The sequence below is a fragment of the Poromitra crassiceps genome (assembly GCF_964638095.1).
Source record: "Poromitra crassiceps genome assembly, chromosome: 1".
NCBI classification, from domain to species: domain Eukaryota; kingdom Metazoa; phylum Chordata; class Actinopteri; order Beryciformes; family Melamphaidae; genus Poromitra; species Poromitra crassiceps.
In genome coordinates this window covers 117368081-117383905 of record NC_139623.1, presented here as the reverse complement: position 1 = coordinate 117383905, position 15825 = coordinate 117368081, and the positions used below count along the sequence as shown (strand labels likewise).

At 42.2% G+C, this 15825-nt stretch overlaps 1 protein-coding gene across 1 annotated transcript; it reads left to right on the top strand.

The window, feature by feature from the left end:
- Positions 1 to 5133: 5133 nt before the first annotated feature.
- Positions 5134 to 12448, top strand: LOC310772709 (CD209 antigen-like protein C). The gene is made up of 4 exons (XM_083632584.1): positions 5134 to 5273; positions 6523 to 6624; positions 9426 to 9605; positions 11055 to 12448. Exons 1-4 carry the CDS (start codon positions 5156 to 5158, stop codon positions 11426 to 11428), a joined length of 774 nt encoding a protein of 257 aa, XP_083488710.1. The 5' UTR covers positions 5134 to 5155; the 3' UTR covers positions 11429 to 12448.
- Positions 12449 to 15825: the final 3377 nt, after the last annotated feature.

Here is a 15825-nt window from a genome sequence, read left to right as displayed (position 1 = left end):
AGATGCAGGAGGCTTTGATCCACGTCCCACCGTCAAAAAACGCAATTGACGAACATACTCGTCCTTGGCACTCTACGTTAGTATCTGAATTGACGAACATACTCGTCCTTGGCACTCATTGAGTTAAGAGGGAAATCGGATTAGATCAAAATTCCAAGATGGCCGCCATTTCCCGCATCTAATATACAAATGTGCTTATAACAATTGTGCACTTCTTCAAAAAAACACTACATTTCTCACATAGTGAGTGAATACCATAAGGTTTATTTTAAGATTGGGAGGGAAGTCAGATTTTACCTCAAATCCAAGATGGCCACCGTTTCCCCGAGTCCAATGTACAAATGTGCTTATAAAATTGTGCACCTTTTAAGAGAACCATGACATTTCTCACATAGTGAGTGAATACCATAAGGTTTATTGTCAGATGTGGAGGGAAGGCGGATTTGGCCTCAAATCCAAGTTGGCTGCCATTCCCCCGGGTCTAATGCACAAATGTGCTTAGGCTACAACACTTGTGTGTGCACTGCTTCAAAAAAGCATGACATTTCTTACATAGTGAGTGGATACCATAAGGTTTATTGTCAGATGTGGAGGGAAGTCATATTTGGCCTCGAATCCAAGATGGCAGCCATTATTCCCTAGTCTAATGTTCAAGTGTGCTCATACCATGATAAAGGTTTCACATATCTGAAAGTATTTCTTGGTGAGTGTTGGAGAAAAATATAAGTTCCATGCCATTTCCTAATCAATAAGCTATATTTGCATACACATAATTATGCTATAAGTTAACATGACATCTGACACATAGATTCACCCATGACATCTCACACATAGAGGACTGCTCCTTTTGCTGAGACCTTGGTCACAGTGCGTCGTGTACCATAACAATTGATAACAGTCTCTCAGTCAGACTGGAGCAGCGCACACACATACATTCCTCTCCCCTCCTCTCTTTGTTTCTCTCTGCCTTCCTTTGCCTATAAAGCGTATGTCAAATTGTGACATCGCGGCTGAATATTTGACTCTGTACATTGATCAGAAATGTGTACATTGAGGTTCAGCCCTCTGACAATACATATATTGCAGAGAATGTTATGGTAAATAAATATACTTTTATGAAGACATCTTCCTAGACTCATGGCTTCAATTTATTTGGTTTAGATAAGCTGTTATATATACATTTAGCGGAATGTAGAATTTTATTCTCTATCAGTTGGCGTCACTTTGCAGGCTATCTACGGCAGAGCGGGTAAGTCTGAATTAATTTCATAATTCATTACTGAGCTGTCGTCTGATATTTAAAAGAATCTGAAATATTTGCATGTTGTGGGTTTATCAAAAGGCTTTTGTGATATGGATCTATAAATACTGTAGGTCCAGCAACAGGTCCAAGGAAGCAGGACCAAGTTGATGCTTTTGAACAAATGGGTCTTTTCAATATGGATCTCCTTTTAAATGAGGTCCAGCAACAGGTCCAAGCAAACAGGACCTAGTTGAGGCTTTTGTGAAACAGGTCCAGCAACAGGTCCGACGAAGCAGGACTTAGTTGAGGCTATTAAGAGGACATAACAAGTCCAGCAACAGGTCCAAACGCAGGACCAAGTTGATGCTTTTGTAAGATCCCCATAACCTGCCACTCACTCGGCGGGGTGTAGCCCCATGGCGCGCTGTAGCCCCATGGCGCTGGCTAGGATCGGCCAGAGATATTGAGCACCGAGCGAGACTGGGAAGCAATCATAGTTGTATACAAGCAATATGGTTGATATGTTTTTTGAGATTCCCACAATGTGTAACAAACAAAATGTAACAAGCAACCAAAAAGAAGCAGCTATTTCATTGTAAAACAAAACAATTTCATCAAGACCACAAACAGCATTCCAGCTGTGATACCTGGGGGCACGACCAAACATCTCCAGCCACTCGACATCAGTGTGAATCGCGCATTTAAAGTGGCGCTGCGCATCGAGTGGGAGACGTGGATGACGAGCGGGGACAAGTCATTCACAAAAACAGGGCGCATGAGGAAAGCAACCTTCGCACAAGTTTGCCAGTGGGTCCTGACAGCCTGGAGGAGTGTTAAGACATCCACGATCACCAACGGGTTCCGAAAGGCTGGACTGCTGCGTGACGAAGAGGAGGACGCCGCCACAGCTGAGGGCCTTCAGAGGCTGTTCGATTCCGACAGTGACGAAGAGGAGTTCGTTGGTTTTGAGAGCGACAACGAAGGAGAGAGAGGAGTGGTTGACGAAGCCACCCTGAACCTGTTCGTTTCCGACACTGAAGTTGAGGACTTTGCTGGTTTCAGTACGGAGGAAGAAGAGGAAGACGAGGAAGACGAGGATTAGTGACTTTACTTTGACTCTGTTTACAGCCGTTTGCTGCACCTTCACCTAAAAGATGAAGAGAAGGATTACGGTACCTGGTTTTGTTGGCAGCACCTTATCCTTTTGAGGATTGTTTTTTGTTTTCCAGTTATTTACTGCACCTTAACCTTTTGAGAATTGTTTGATTGTTTTTACAGCACTTTATCCTTTTGAGGATTGTTTTATTATTATTATTATTGTTTTATTTTTTATAGCTACGGTATTTATTTTGTTGAAATGTTAATAAATGGGAGCTTCTTATAGCCTATAGCCTACCCTACCGTAATGCTTGTTTTGTTGAATAAATGGGAGCTTCCCCAAACAGCGATCTCTTTCCCGACATTCCTCTCTGTGCACGAACCCTTTCATATGGTAATTAAACATCAAAACACCCGCGGCTTATAGTCCGGTGCGGCTTATAGAAGAAAAAAATAGTCAATTTTGGTGCTGCGGCTTATAGACCGGTGCGTCTTATAGTCCGGAATTTACGGTACTGTAGATAAGCATAGGCCTATTCAGTTGTCTTTTCATACTGTAAGGAAGCCATCTGTCTGCTCTCTGAGAATGGACACTGAAAAGGCTGGCCCTTGTCTGCGGCCAGAGTGTCAGAGAGCCAGAGAAATTATCGGACAGCTTGGGATTGTTATCAAACAATATGAGAGAGCTGAGCATTTGGTTGGGCCCCCACAATTAGCCACAGGGCCAAACCCAATTAATAATGCTGTGATTTTCCCCAATGTAAACACCGCAGAAAAAGCACCTCAAAAGCGCTCACCTAGCACGGACAAATGTCATATTTGTGGTAAGCTCGGGCACTGGGCCAATAGATGTCGGAATAAGAAAAAACGGCAGCAGCAAGTGGACAAACAGCCATCTTGTTGATTCAATTGGTCCAAGTAGCAACACGATGGTCATTCTTCCCTATAGCTGGCCCAATGTTTTGGAACATACAGGCTGAATATTTGACTCTGTACATTGATCAGAATTGTGTACATTGAGGTTCAGCCCTCTGACAATACATATATTGCAGAGAATGTTATGGTAATAAATATACTTTTATGAGACATCTTCCTAGACTCATTGGTTTCAATTTATTTGGTTTAGATAAGCTGTTATATATACATTTAGCGGAATGTAGAATTTTATTCTCTATCAGTGAGAGTGTAGGGTCTCCTTGGTAATCTAGAACAGATTTGAAAGGTATAAGTGTAATGGTCTTTGAACTAGACCTGGTTTTATACGGTCTAGATGGGACAAAAACAATGAAATTCTTAAATTTTTCCATTTTCACAGATAGGATAACATTTTCACAAATCTCAAAGTGTTTCTTGGTGAGAGTCTAGGGTCCCCTTGGTGATCTAGCCCAGGTTTGAAATGTGTAAATGTAATGGTCTTTGAACTGGACCTGGTGTTATGCAGGCCAGCCTCTTGTATTTGCCAAGTTATTATTTATTATTCTGCTTATTCCTAGGAAATGTTCCTTCTCATGCATGGAATTAAACCAAACTATGCACATAGGCCCAGTCCCATGCCAAACTCCCTCAACTGGAATTGTGGGCCAATATGCTAGGCCTGAGAAATCACTGATATCAATAATGTTGTCTAGAGGTGAAGTATGCAAATTCTCTGAATTTGGTCTTGAAGACTGAATATTTGACACTAGTTTTAAATCTGCCTGTAAATGTATGGTCAGCTGTTATACCACACACAGTGGTGGGGGGGGCTAAGCCATAATCTTAAGACACATCTGATATACTCATAAAGTACTTCAAGTCGATCATATTACATTACATTACAGTACATTCAAGTCGATCACAATTTGTCATGTCAACGGTTGTGAGTTTGAGGCGATGCAGATTAAACACATACCGGTACTCTATGTGCTGATACCAAAACTCTGGTATTGTGCTGTATGGGTTAGACACTCATGATTTCAAAAATATTTTAATGATAATTAATATGGTCTGTGCAGTTGTGCCTATGATTGATTGATTGATTGATTGATTGATTGACATCTTTATTGGTAATGAAAACATATACAATACATACATAGACACACCATTATCAAAAGGATATAAAGGCAATAAAGCTAGAAGCTTATTTCCACTGCGGTTAAAGGGACACACCACTTTTTTTTTAAAGTTTAGCTCATTTGCCACATCCCCCCCACATAGCCAAGATACCCCCTGCCTTTACCGGCATTGTCCAAGCAGTTTACAGTGAGCTACAGTTGTGAAGTTAGTCATTATCGCCATAGAATGGAGGCCGATGGTACCACAAATGTATACCGCACTTGTGTACACGTGCCTGCACACTTAACACTTCCCCCCACACACACATGAACACACATGCTCATGGACATCCTACACAGGAAGTACAGGCAGAGATTTGTGCTGACTGTCCTGAAACTGAGGCACCTTTAAAGGCTCAGTCCTTAATCCTGCAGCAAATAAATGACCCAACATGAAATCACAGCATTGCGTTGTCTACTGGATTGCTGGTTTATTCAAACAACAGGATACAACAGTGAAGTACAACGTAAATGAAACTGCAACATTTTAAAGTTAAGGGATTTTGGAATGATAAAGACTTATAACTACCCATAATAACTTCTCGGAGCAGTGCTTTAAATAGTGCCCTCCCCCCCGACCCAAAGCATTGTTTTTATGATTTTATACGGTTTGCATGAGTTGTGTCAGCAAATCATTGAGTCTTGCTCAATGATTTGATGCAACATAAGTATAAGGGGCAGACCAGGAGGGTGGCAGAAGCAGCGACCACAGACCTGAGAGATGTCCGTGACGTTCAACAGCAAGTCAGGCGAGGCCGGAGGAGGATATTTAAATCTGATGGATGTTGAGGATGATCTCAGAATTCAGTCAACATATGGAGGGGGGTCTCAAAGTTCAGGTAAGAATGCATTCCTTAATGACATAGAGAGGCAAAGTGGAACGTCACTTTCTGCTTCAGCACTGTACCAGAGATTTTCATCCGCCATTTATTTTCCCATAGACATTTCGTAAAATGCTTATAAAATAGTTTTACTTCGTCGAACGAAACGGTTCAGGTAACGCTATAATCGGGAGAGACCATAGAACATTTAATTTGGACCAAAACTAAAAAAAACAACACAGAAAAAATATTTTCTTTAAACCCAAATTTTTTAATGTTTTGGTCCAAGTGAAATGTTATGCGATCTCTCCTGTTTCTAAAAATATCTGTACCGTTTGGTTTGAACCAGTAAAACTATTTTTATACGCATTTTACTAAATGTGTATGGGAAAATAAATGGCAGATGAAAATCTCTGGTACAGCACTGAAGCAGGAAGTAGGCGGTCACTTTGCCTCTCTATTCCCAACGATGTATTCTCAGTTTCAAGTCAAGTCATGTTTTATTTATTTATAGAGCCCTAATTCACAAGCATGTCTCGAAGGACTTTACAGAGAATGTGTCTATATCTAACTAAACACAATCAATCAAACAAAATTGAACACCTTTACATAATAAAAAAAAGTAGAAAATCTGATATAAAAGCAGAAGGTAATATAATAAAAAGAACACAAAGTAGGCAAGACAATCTAGCTATCTAGCTCTTTATTATTCCTTCTGAAACTCATCTGCCCAGTCATCATGTTTATCTTCTTTTTGTGAACACACACACACACACACACACACACACACACACGCACGCACACGCACACACGCACGCACGCACGCACGCGCACACGCACACACACACACGCACGCACACGCACACGCGCACACACACACACACACACACACACACACACACACACACACACACACACATTATAGTAGTGAGAATCCTGGAAACAAGCCAACCAACTAGCAAATGAATCGTGGGTGACGATAAAACATTTCACTTTGAGCAAAAACAACAAATAAAAACGGGCAAGAGGATCAAAAGTATAATTCCCCCCGCTTTTTTGGTTTGTTTTTGCTCAGAGTCAAATGTTTTATGGTCGCTCGTTATTCATCTACTAGCTGGTTGGCTTGGTTCCAGGCCTAAAACTATTTACTGTATATAGCCTAAGGATTTTTACTAACATCTATGGAGAAAATGAATGGGGTCGTCTCTTATGGAACCGGAGCTGCAAAAAAGTGGGCGTTCACTGTTGAGCTCTATGTGTGTTTCAGTGTGTGTTCAGCTGAGAAAGAGATGGAGTGGAGCTGCTGCTATGTGTCTGGGGCTGCTTTGTCTCCTCCTGCTGGCTGGGATGTTAGGCCTGATCATTCACTGTGAGTACTGTGCTGTCTAATGGGGGGGGGGGGAGGGGGGGGCATGCTTGTGCGATAGCCTCAACTTGGCTAGCCTCAAAGGGGTCGCAGGGGAGTCCCCAGCAATATGAGTAAATAGTGTGATTTCACTAGGATTTCAATGACTAAAAGTTAGCCCAAGGAGAGAATGCATTGCATATACTTGGTAATAGCTTTCACTCTCTCATGTTATCTCCCCATCTACATTATATTATACTTGCATTCTCTCGAATGGCCAGGGGGGCGCCACCTGCAGGTCCGGAGGTGACGTCACGTATAGCCTTTTTGGAAAAATGAGCTGACTTCTCTCTCGGTCTGTGTCTTAAATAAACGTTATCCGAATGAATTTATGGTCTGAATCAACAATTTCAAGTCTTTTTCATGCCCTTATATGCTTCGTTTTCTAAATGATGGTCCCATTTCGAGTAAAAGAGGCGATAAAAAAGACTAACTTTTAATAAATTAGATATATAGCATTAGCTAACGTTATTGTGATCCAAGCAGTAAGGTTATGCTAAATGTATATTAACGTTATGACATGCCGATTCAGACGTTACAATATGACACAATATGAGCCAGTTAGCCTAGCTAGACAGAGTGATTTCGAACGACCAGATATCACCATATTTAATTTAAATAAATATAAAGCATTCATTGATTTGAAGCAGGCTGCTGCTGGTCTGTTTCTCCTTCGTCATGTCCTCTGGTCCAATCTTCGGTTCGTAGTTCGTTTTCACCCGACATCAACAATCTTTATTTCACATCTGATCATTTTATTCAACCTGCCTCTGACCAGGGCTCGTTCTGCGATATTTGAGACATTCAGGTACATGATTTATCGAAGTACAGCATACACAACAAGGCTATCTTGGTTGGCAATGTTTATTGACAAAAGCATTAAAACAAGCAACTAACAATATTCTCCAGTCACTGGCAGATATGTAGCTACAAATGGTTCAAAGCAAATCTCTCATATCAGGATTTGTTATTGCAATATCCTGTTGAAACAACTGATCATCATCATCAGTAGCCTAACAGTTAGCGTTATAATCTCAGGAGAGCAGAAGATTATAGCGTTAAATTTCACAAATCCTTTGATCCTCTGTTGTGTGTCCCCATCACTGGTACTGGATGGTCATCCCTTGAAGTAACGAATGACACTGTAAATCACTGTATAACTGTCTTAATCACTGTATAACGTTAATTTTTGTTTACCCATCTACGTGCGAATCTGTGCAGCATGCGTAACATTAACACGGTAACTTCTGCTACTCTATTATAACGTTAGTCCTGTATTAGCTATTTCACAAATGGACATTTTGTTTACTAATGTCATGCAATTACATTACAGCACCCGCACTGCATCTCACATTCTTCTGAAGGTCCCCAAAGCTCACACATCTCTGGGTCGCTCCTCCTTCCAGTTTGCTGCAGCCGATGACTGGAACAAATTACAAAAAACCCTGAAGATGGAGAGCTTTGTCTCCATCCGTTCCTTCAATGACCTAATTACCAACACTATGGCACACACTTGTCGTTGCTCCTCATGATGTTGTCCATGTTGCCCCTTTTCTCTGATTCCCTTGTTCTTGTATTCACTGTTGGCTACTTCCTCTCTTAAAATGTAGATATTGTTGCCGTCCTGTGTGCTAGCATACTATGCCAGCACACAGTTTAAATGTATACATATAGTATGTGTACTGTTCTGTCTGTTCTGTCTATTGTCTGTGATGACCTGCTTGTGTTCTCTGTTGAATCTAATTGTTTCTTGTCCTATCTCTGTGTAACTTTTATGCTTTTATTTTCCCCCCAACCCCCTTCCCCTCAGGAGTTTTTTTTTTTTTCCTCCCACCAGGCCGTTATTGAAAATAAGAATTTGTTCTTAATTAACTTGCCTGTTTAAATAAAGGTTGATGATTACGTTAGCTAAAGATTACCTCGATTTTGTGGAAGATAACGTCAGGTGGCCGGTGACGCGAGGTCTGGAAATATCCACTACTGGCTTTTTCTTCGGGCTAAAAAGTTACCCAGTTGGCAAAAGCTAGCAAACAGCTAGCAAGAAGCAAAAAGGCTAGCATTAGCAACTAGCAAGCCATGCTAGCAAGCAGTGGTAAGTGGGGACAACAAGATGGCTATCGTGGCTCGGCTGTCAGAACATTTTTCTGAGAGCAATTCGGACACTCCCCCAACTCACGCCACATCCTGCATTCGCGGCTCCAGATTTGAACAGATATCCCACAATGCTCCAGGAAAATCCATTCATCCAATCAAACGGAATCAAACAATATCAGGAAGTTTGCCGTGTCAAACCCAATGGGCTCACTGTATCCATACTGTATATATACTATCAATGGTCGAGTCACATTTTCGAGGAGGTGTACGCCAGCAAGCTCTCCAGCCGCGGTGCACCCCTCGACGCATTCGGCGAGGGCTTTGACGCACAAGCATGTAAAGGCTTTTAGGTTTGCTTTTAAATCCACAACTGCCAGAGTTATTTAAATACATCATCTTGAACAGCCATATCAGCTCTACAGTATGAGTGGACAAGCAACTCCAATCAGAACTTGAAAATTTGAAATAATAGGCACAAAAAAAATGAAATTTTACATGCCCAGCAATCCCTACCGTCACACATTCTCTTCAATTTATTTTTTCTGCATTCAAATAAAGACTTCTTTATTGCTTGATGGGGTGGGATTTGTCTCACAAGGGGGCCTCCACAGAAAATCAGGACTGTACACTAGAAGTCTTATACTTGGATTCTAACTGACATCCTGTTGCAGACACAAATACTGCTGGTGAAATGCAAGAAATGCAGACCAAATACGGAAACTTGACTAATCAGTGGAGCCAGTTACAGAGCAGCTACAATGCCCTGACTGCAGAGAGAGACCAGCTGAAGACCAATGCCAGCAACTTGGCAAAAGAGAAAGCAGCATTACAGGAGGAGGTCAACCTGATAAGTAAGCACATTTACATTTATTGAACTCAACTTTACATGGTAACACTTTACACTGTACACTACCATTACTGTAAAGTTTACAGTACTGGTACACTAATATGCATTAATTGATGCTTAAACTCATCATGAGTTAATATGACTCATGATCAATTAAGCCATTAATTGATGCTTGCCGCATCATCAACTAATGAAAGGTATGTTTGATGAACAGACTGAGTCATATATGAATTAATATTAATTAAGTAGGCTAGGCCTATGTCATCATGGATTGATTCCTCATCAACACCTAGTATTAATTTATACCGTATTCATGTGTTAATTACCACTATCAACTTCCAGTCGCCTGCAACCGGGAAGTCGAGTGTGTTTCCCCCGTTGCATAACGAAGACGGGATGCGCTGCCCACGCTCCTAGTTCTCCAAGCCACATCTGCAGGGGAAGTAGAAACGGGGAAAACACACTCGACTTCGGGGGAAAGAGTTCTCTTTGTTTGACCGGAGCCTAGCTGGCTGTAAAGAGAGGCGTTCGGGGTGCAGCAGAGTCGCCTTTGCTGTTTTCGGTAGTTTGTCAGTGGTGGCGTGCCGGGCGGGGACACTGGCGCGTATGACGGGGAAGCATGTGTGTGTGCGCACCTCGCTAACTGGGTTCAGTGGCCTGCCAAAGGTATGCGTGCCCGGCTACGGCTATTTCAGCAGCTGTGCTGTAGTCTATCATTCCGATTACTTGTTACTAGTGTACAGGGCCGCTGGAAGTCTTTTTAAGTAGGGGGTGCTGCAAGGAAGGGACACCCTTCATGTCATTATTCAGTATTTTCTCCTTTTCTCACTCACTTTCATGTCACCACCTTCTCTCCTTTTAGGTTAACAGACAGAAACACAGGCAGAAACACTGAACTTATTATATTTTATTATCTTATTATTATAAACTAAACATCCAACATAACATTTCCACCCTCTTTGCTTTGCTCATAGTCCTCAACTAAACCCTAAATACAATACATACAGTACAATACAAAACAGCAGAGGGTGCTGCTGCAGCACCCCCACTTCCCACGGCCCTGCTAGTGTACGTTATTTTTATTGAGGTTCATCATGGCTCAGGCTGAGTGATTGATGCACTGGGTAAACTGACAGTAGCCTAAAAGAGGCTTGCCCAGTTTGGCATCAGCTGCCCACCTAGTCTCTTAAAACAGACTGTCTCATCTACATCCGGCGAATGCAGCTATACACAGTCTGTACGTTACACCCACAGAACATCCACAAGGAAGTTGGGAAAAAAACCTTCAGACAGGAAAGAAGTTCGACGGAATCCGACCAATCACATCCAAGTTTATGTGATTGATTAATTTTGCCAGGCCAAGTTTAGCTCTTGACAAACTGGTCATCTGCACCCAAAAACTATGAACTGTGTCAAAGTTTTCATCACTAAAATAACACCTTACAATCTGTAGGAAAAACCTGCCGCCAAGGATGGACAAAGTTCAACAGCAGCTGCTACTACATCGCCACTGCGAGTAAAAACTGGGACAAGAGCAGAAAGGACTGCCAAGACAGAGGAGCTGACCTGGCCATTGTAAACACCAAAGAGGAGCAGAGATTTATCAGCAGTTTTCAGGACAGAATCTGGATCGGTCTGTCTGACAAACACGCAGAGGGGAATTGGCGGTGGGTGGATGGGACTGTCCTGGTAGGTGGAGGATTCTGGCAAGACGGGGAGCCCAACAATGCAGATGGAGGAGAGGACTGTGTGGAGGCGTCACGTGGGGGAGGTGGATGGAACGACGTGCCTTGTCGTACCACCTTATCTTGGGCTTGTGAGGAATAAGGTCCATATGGGTTCAGTCCCTCCCATCCCATCTCACCGTGCAATGCACATCCAACATTACAACTATTTCCAAACTACCGAGAGCCAGTTTGACCTGTAGACACTTTGGCCATTTTTCACTTTGATCTAACTAACTATTCTTGCTGCTCCTGTGAATATGTGAGCTGGTCTTCAAACAAGTCTGCCAACTTTGTTGTGCTCCTATAAAGATTTTATCCAATCACTATAAAAATCTGAAACCTTTAAATCAGAAACCTTTAGTGCCCCCCCCCCCCTCCCTCACTGCTCTTGGGGGTTGGTTGTGACACATTGGTTATGTCTCTAGCATGAAAGTGATACCAATTTCAACCGAAGACCTATAGGCTTCCCTCTAATGTAGGAATAACTATTGTAAGATGTGTGTAAGATGAGCAATTCACACAAGAGTTACAAATGTAACAACCAGCCCTGGTCTTCCCTACTTGGCCATTTCTCCCTGCTGTCCCGGTTGTTGCTCCACCCCCTCTGCCGATCTGGGGAGAGTTGTAGATGCTTCCTCTGATACATGTCAAGTCGACAGCCACTCTCCCTCAAACAGGCCGACCGACCAGAGGAGGCGCTAGTGCAGCGACCAGAACACATACCCCGCCGGCTTCCCACTCATAAACATGGCCAATTGTGCCTGTATGGATGCCCGACCAAGCCGTAGGTAACACCGGGGGGTTGAACCTGTATGTGACCTGTGTGTTGGTAGGCTGGGAATCTACCGCTGCACTAACCGGACGCCCATGTATGTTCTTTATAATAAAATCATACTGTTTTACCAAAATTATGGATGATTACTTGTGAAAGTTGACCTTTGATGTGGCCATTTTATTTTATGTGACATAGAATGTAAGGTAAATATCTAATGAAATAAGTTAACTGTTTCTTTTGTTGTTCACACTTGTCTATTAGCATTTCTTCCTGCTTTTCGTTAATGAGTAATAATTCTGAACATTTGAGGCAAAATGTTTTGTTGAATAAATTAAATTGAAATTGAGTCAACCAATGACTTGCTTCTGAATTTCTATTTGCCAATAAACAAGGATGATGGTTGGAGGGATTGATTTTTTTTTATACCTTACAAATCACAGTTTATTTCACACTTACAGAGTCAGTAGGTTGCTGCCTGAAGTAAAACAAAATTCACCAGTTTAGCAAACTTCCCAGCATGCGTTGCATTTGGTTTAACTCTCCAGAACCTCTTCTGGTTTCACTTGAGTTACAGGATAGAAACTTTGTTACGCATCTACTATGTATGCATGCATGCATGTATGTATGTATGTACGTACGTACGTACAGTATGTATGTACGTACAGTATGTATGTATGTACGTACATACATACTGTACGTACAGTATGTACCGTATGTATGTATGACGTACAGTATGTATGTATGTACGTACATACATACTGTACGTACAGTATGTATGTACGTACAGTATGTATGTATGTATGTACGTACGTACAGTATGTATGTACATACAGTATGTATGTATGTATGTACGTACGTACGTACAGTATGTATGTACATACAGTATGTCTGTATGTATGTATGTATGTACGTACGTACAGTATGTATGTACATACAGTATGTATGTATGTATGTACGTACGTACAGTATGTATGTACATACAGTATGTATGTATGTATGTATGTACGTACAGTACGTACAGTATGTATGTACATACAGTATGTCTGTATGTATGTACCGTAAAATACCAATTAGAAGCCGACTTCCAAATTGCCGCGGGTCCCATATATAAGCGGGGTCTGGATACATATTTTGTACATAAAAGCAGGTCCCAATTTGACGCCCGGTTAGTTTTTTCAATGTTTTCTTTTTACCTTTGCGACATCCTGTTGAATGCATCTCCCAAACACAACGAAGAAGAAAAATCGGATGAAGAAGACGAACAACGAGGAAACGAGGAACAACGAGGAAAAAAAACACATGCACGAAACTTGCTGATCAAAATTCGTTTTCCGTCAACATCTGATGATTCTGAAAATTGTGTAGGCATTTCCTGAAGATTTTTATACACTAAAACCGACATATCTGGTGTAATAATTATTTTGAGAAATGTGCCTATATGGTATGTTTCCCTGCCAGCGGGCATAGAAGTCGGCTTCTAATTGGTATTTCACCGCACACTGCAGCGGAGGGGGCATCGCATGCAGCCAGCGGAGGAGGCAGCGCATGCAACAAATAATCTGCTCACATGATGATCATGTTCTCTCACCTTCAGCGGAGAAAGTTTAGTGGTAAATACCGGTAGGTCACAGTTCAGCTCAAATTTTATTTGATTTCATGTACAGGCCAGAACTGGCATGCAATGTGCTCTGCTGCGCTGAGAGGGAGGCGCGGCTCTCCCCATAGACAAGCAATCGTGTGGGGGGCTGTAGCCAACTCATTAAAATAAATGGTTTAAATAAACAATTTCATACTATTTACAATCTTTTCTGAGCAATATTTTTGTACAAAAATAATTAAAGCAGGTCCCAAACTGCCGCAGGTCCCATATTGACGCGGGGTCTGGCTACATATTTTGTCAATTAACGCCCGGGCTAATAATTGGTATTTTACGGTATGTACGTACGTACAGTATGTATGTACATACAGTATGTCTGTATGTATGTATGTACGTACAGTATGTATGTACGTACAGTATGTCTGTATGTATGTATGACGTACAGTATGTATGTACGTACAGCATGTACATACGTACAGTATGTATGTACAGTATGTATGTACGTACAGTATGTCTGTATGTATGTATGTACGTACAGTATGTATGTACGTACAGTATGTCTGTATGTATGTACATACGTACAGTATGTATGTATGTATGTACGTACAGTATGTCTGTATGTATGTACGTACAGTATGTATGTATAGTATGTATGTACATACAGTATGTATGTATGTATGACAGGGGGCAGGAGTTGGAGACAGGAGTACTATGTTAGTACCTGGAGGATGGAAGGAAGAGCTGATGTCATCCACCTTCTTAGCAAAGAAGGTTACAAAGTCATCAGCCTAGGGCATAAATTGAATGCACGAAAAACACTCCAACTCCGAAATGAATGCATTATGATGCCAACGACATGCTAAACTCAAAAGCAAAGCAAATCCGAGGCCACAGCAAACCTAACTTAATTAAACAAAAATAACTCATAGACCCAAGCACATATAAACAGCTTCCAATGACTTGTGTCAACTTCTGGACAATGTGTAGAACTGGGTTGTAGAATTTAGAGAGGCACTTAGCTCAGAGAGGAGTGAAGCGTACTTCACCCCTCGCCTCTACCATTTCCACAGCGCCATTCATCTTCCTCTGTCAGGTGCGTCTTATCACCGCCGCCTGGTCAAAAGCTGGCTGCCGCAGTAACACCGACCTCTTATGCTGTTGTTTTGTGGAACTGGCTGTCCCGTCTCTCTCCGCGCCTTGCTCGTGTCGTCTCGTCTCTTGCCTGTGCTGTTGTTCTTTCCCAATCGTCTGGAGGAGGAACGGCATCTGGAAGAGACTGGGGAGCTCCACCCTGCCCGTGGCTCCCAGTCGCAATGGTGGAGCAGCTTCTGGGCCTTCCCCCTCTCTCCCTCTCCCCCGTGCATCCGCCACGGTATGGCCAGGGAGAGAGAGGTACCTAGCGGCCATTGTTTATTATGGATCCCCATTAGTCTGACTATTCTTCCTGGGGTCCCTGCAACATACAGAAAATACAAAACAATATAACGTAGTATTACACTGCACACAACAAAACAGTGAACAAGGTTCACATTAAAACCACAAGATTGTGTTAAAAATAAAATGAAAATAATCCCAGCCGGCCATCCCAGCCGAAGCCGCTCACACCTGCATCTCACCCAAACCGCAACACTGCTCCACATATCATACTCTGCATTAAAACTCTATAATTCACACGTAGTCCGGCACAAGTCTAATCACGTTGTAAATTCACCCACTCCCAAACCTGCACAGCTGTTTAATCAAACAGCACAGCTAATGTTATTCAACTGGCTATCTCAGCTTCTATGAGCTGAGTGGACTAGATTCCCTGCACCATACCGGCTCGTATCCAAGGTTCATCCTAATTACTGGAACAGCAAACAACATTTCCATTGCATGAGAAGCTGACGGGATGGTATCGCTTGTGTCACAAAGGGAATAGACACTAGGTTCTTCTAAATCTCTGGTTGACAAGCACATAGACGGAGGCAGTTTCAGGATCAAAATAATCAGTTTTATTTCTCCACAAGCAGCTGAGAAATGGCTTGAAAAGGCAGTGTAAAGGCTGAATTATGCTCACCCTGCCGTGAAGGGCGCGTGGGTGGAGCGAGGGGCGGGCGCGTCATATGATGTAAATTTGTTGGGC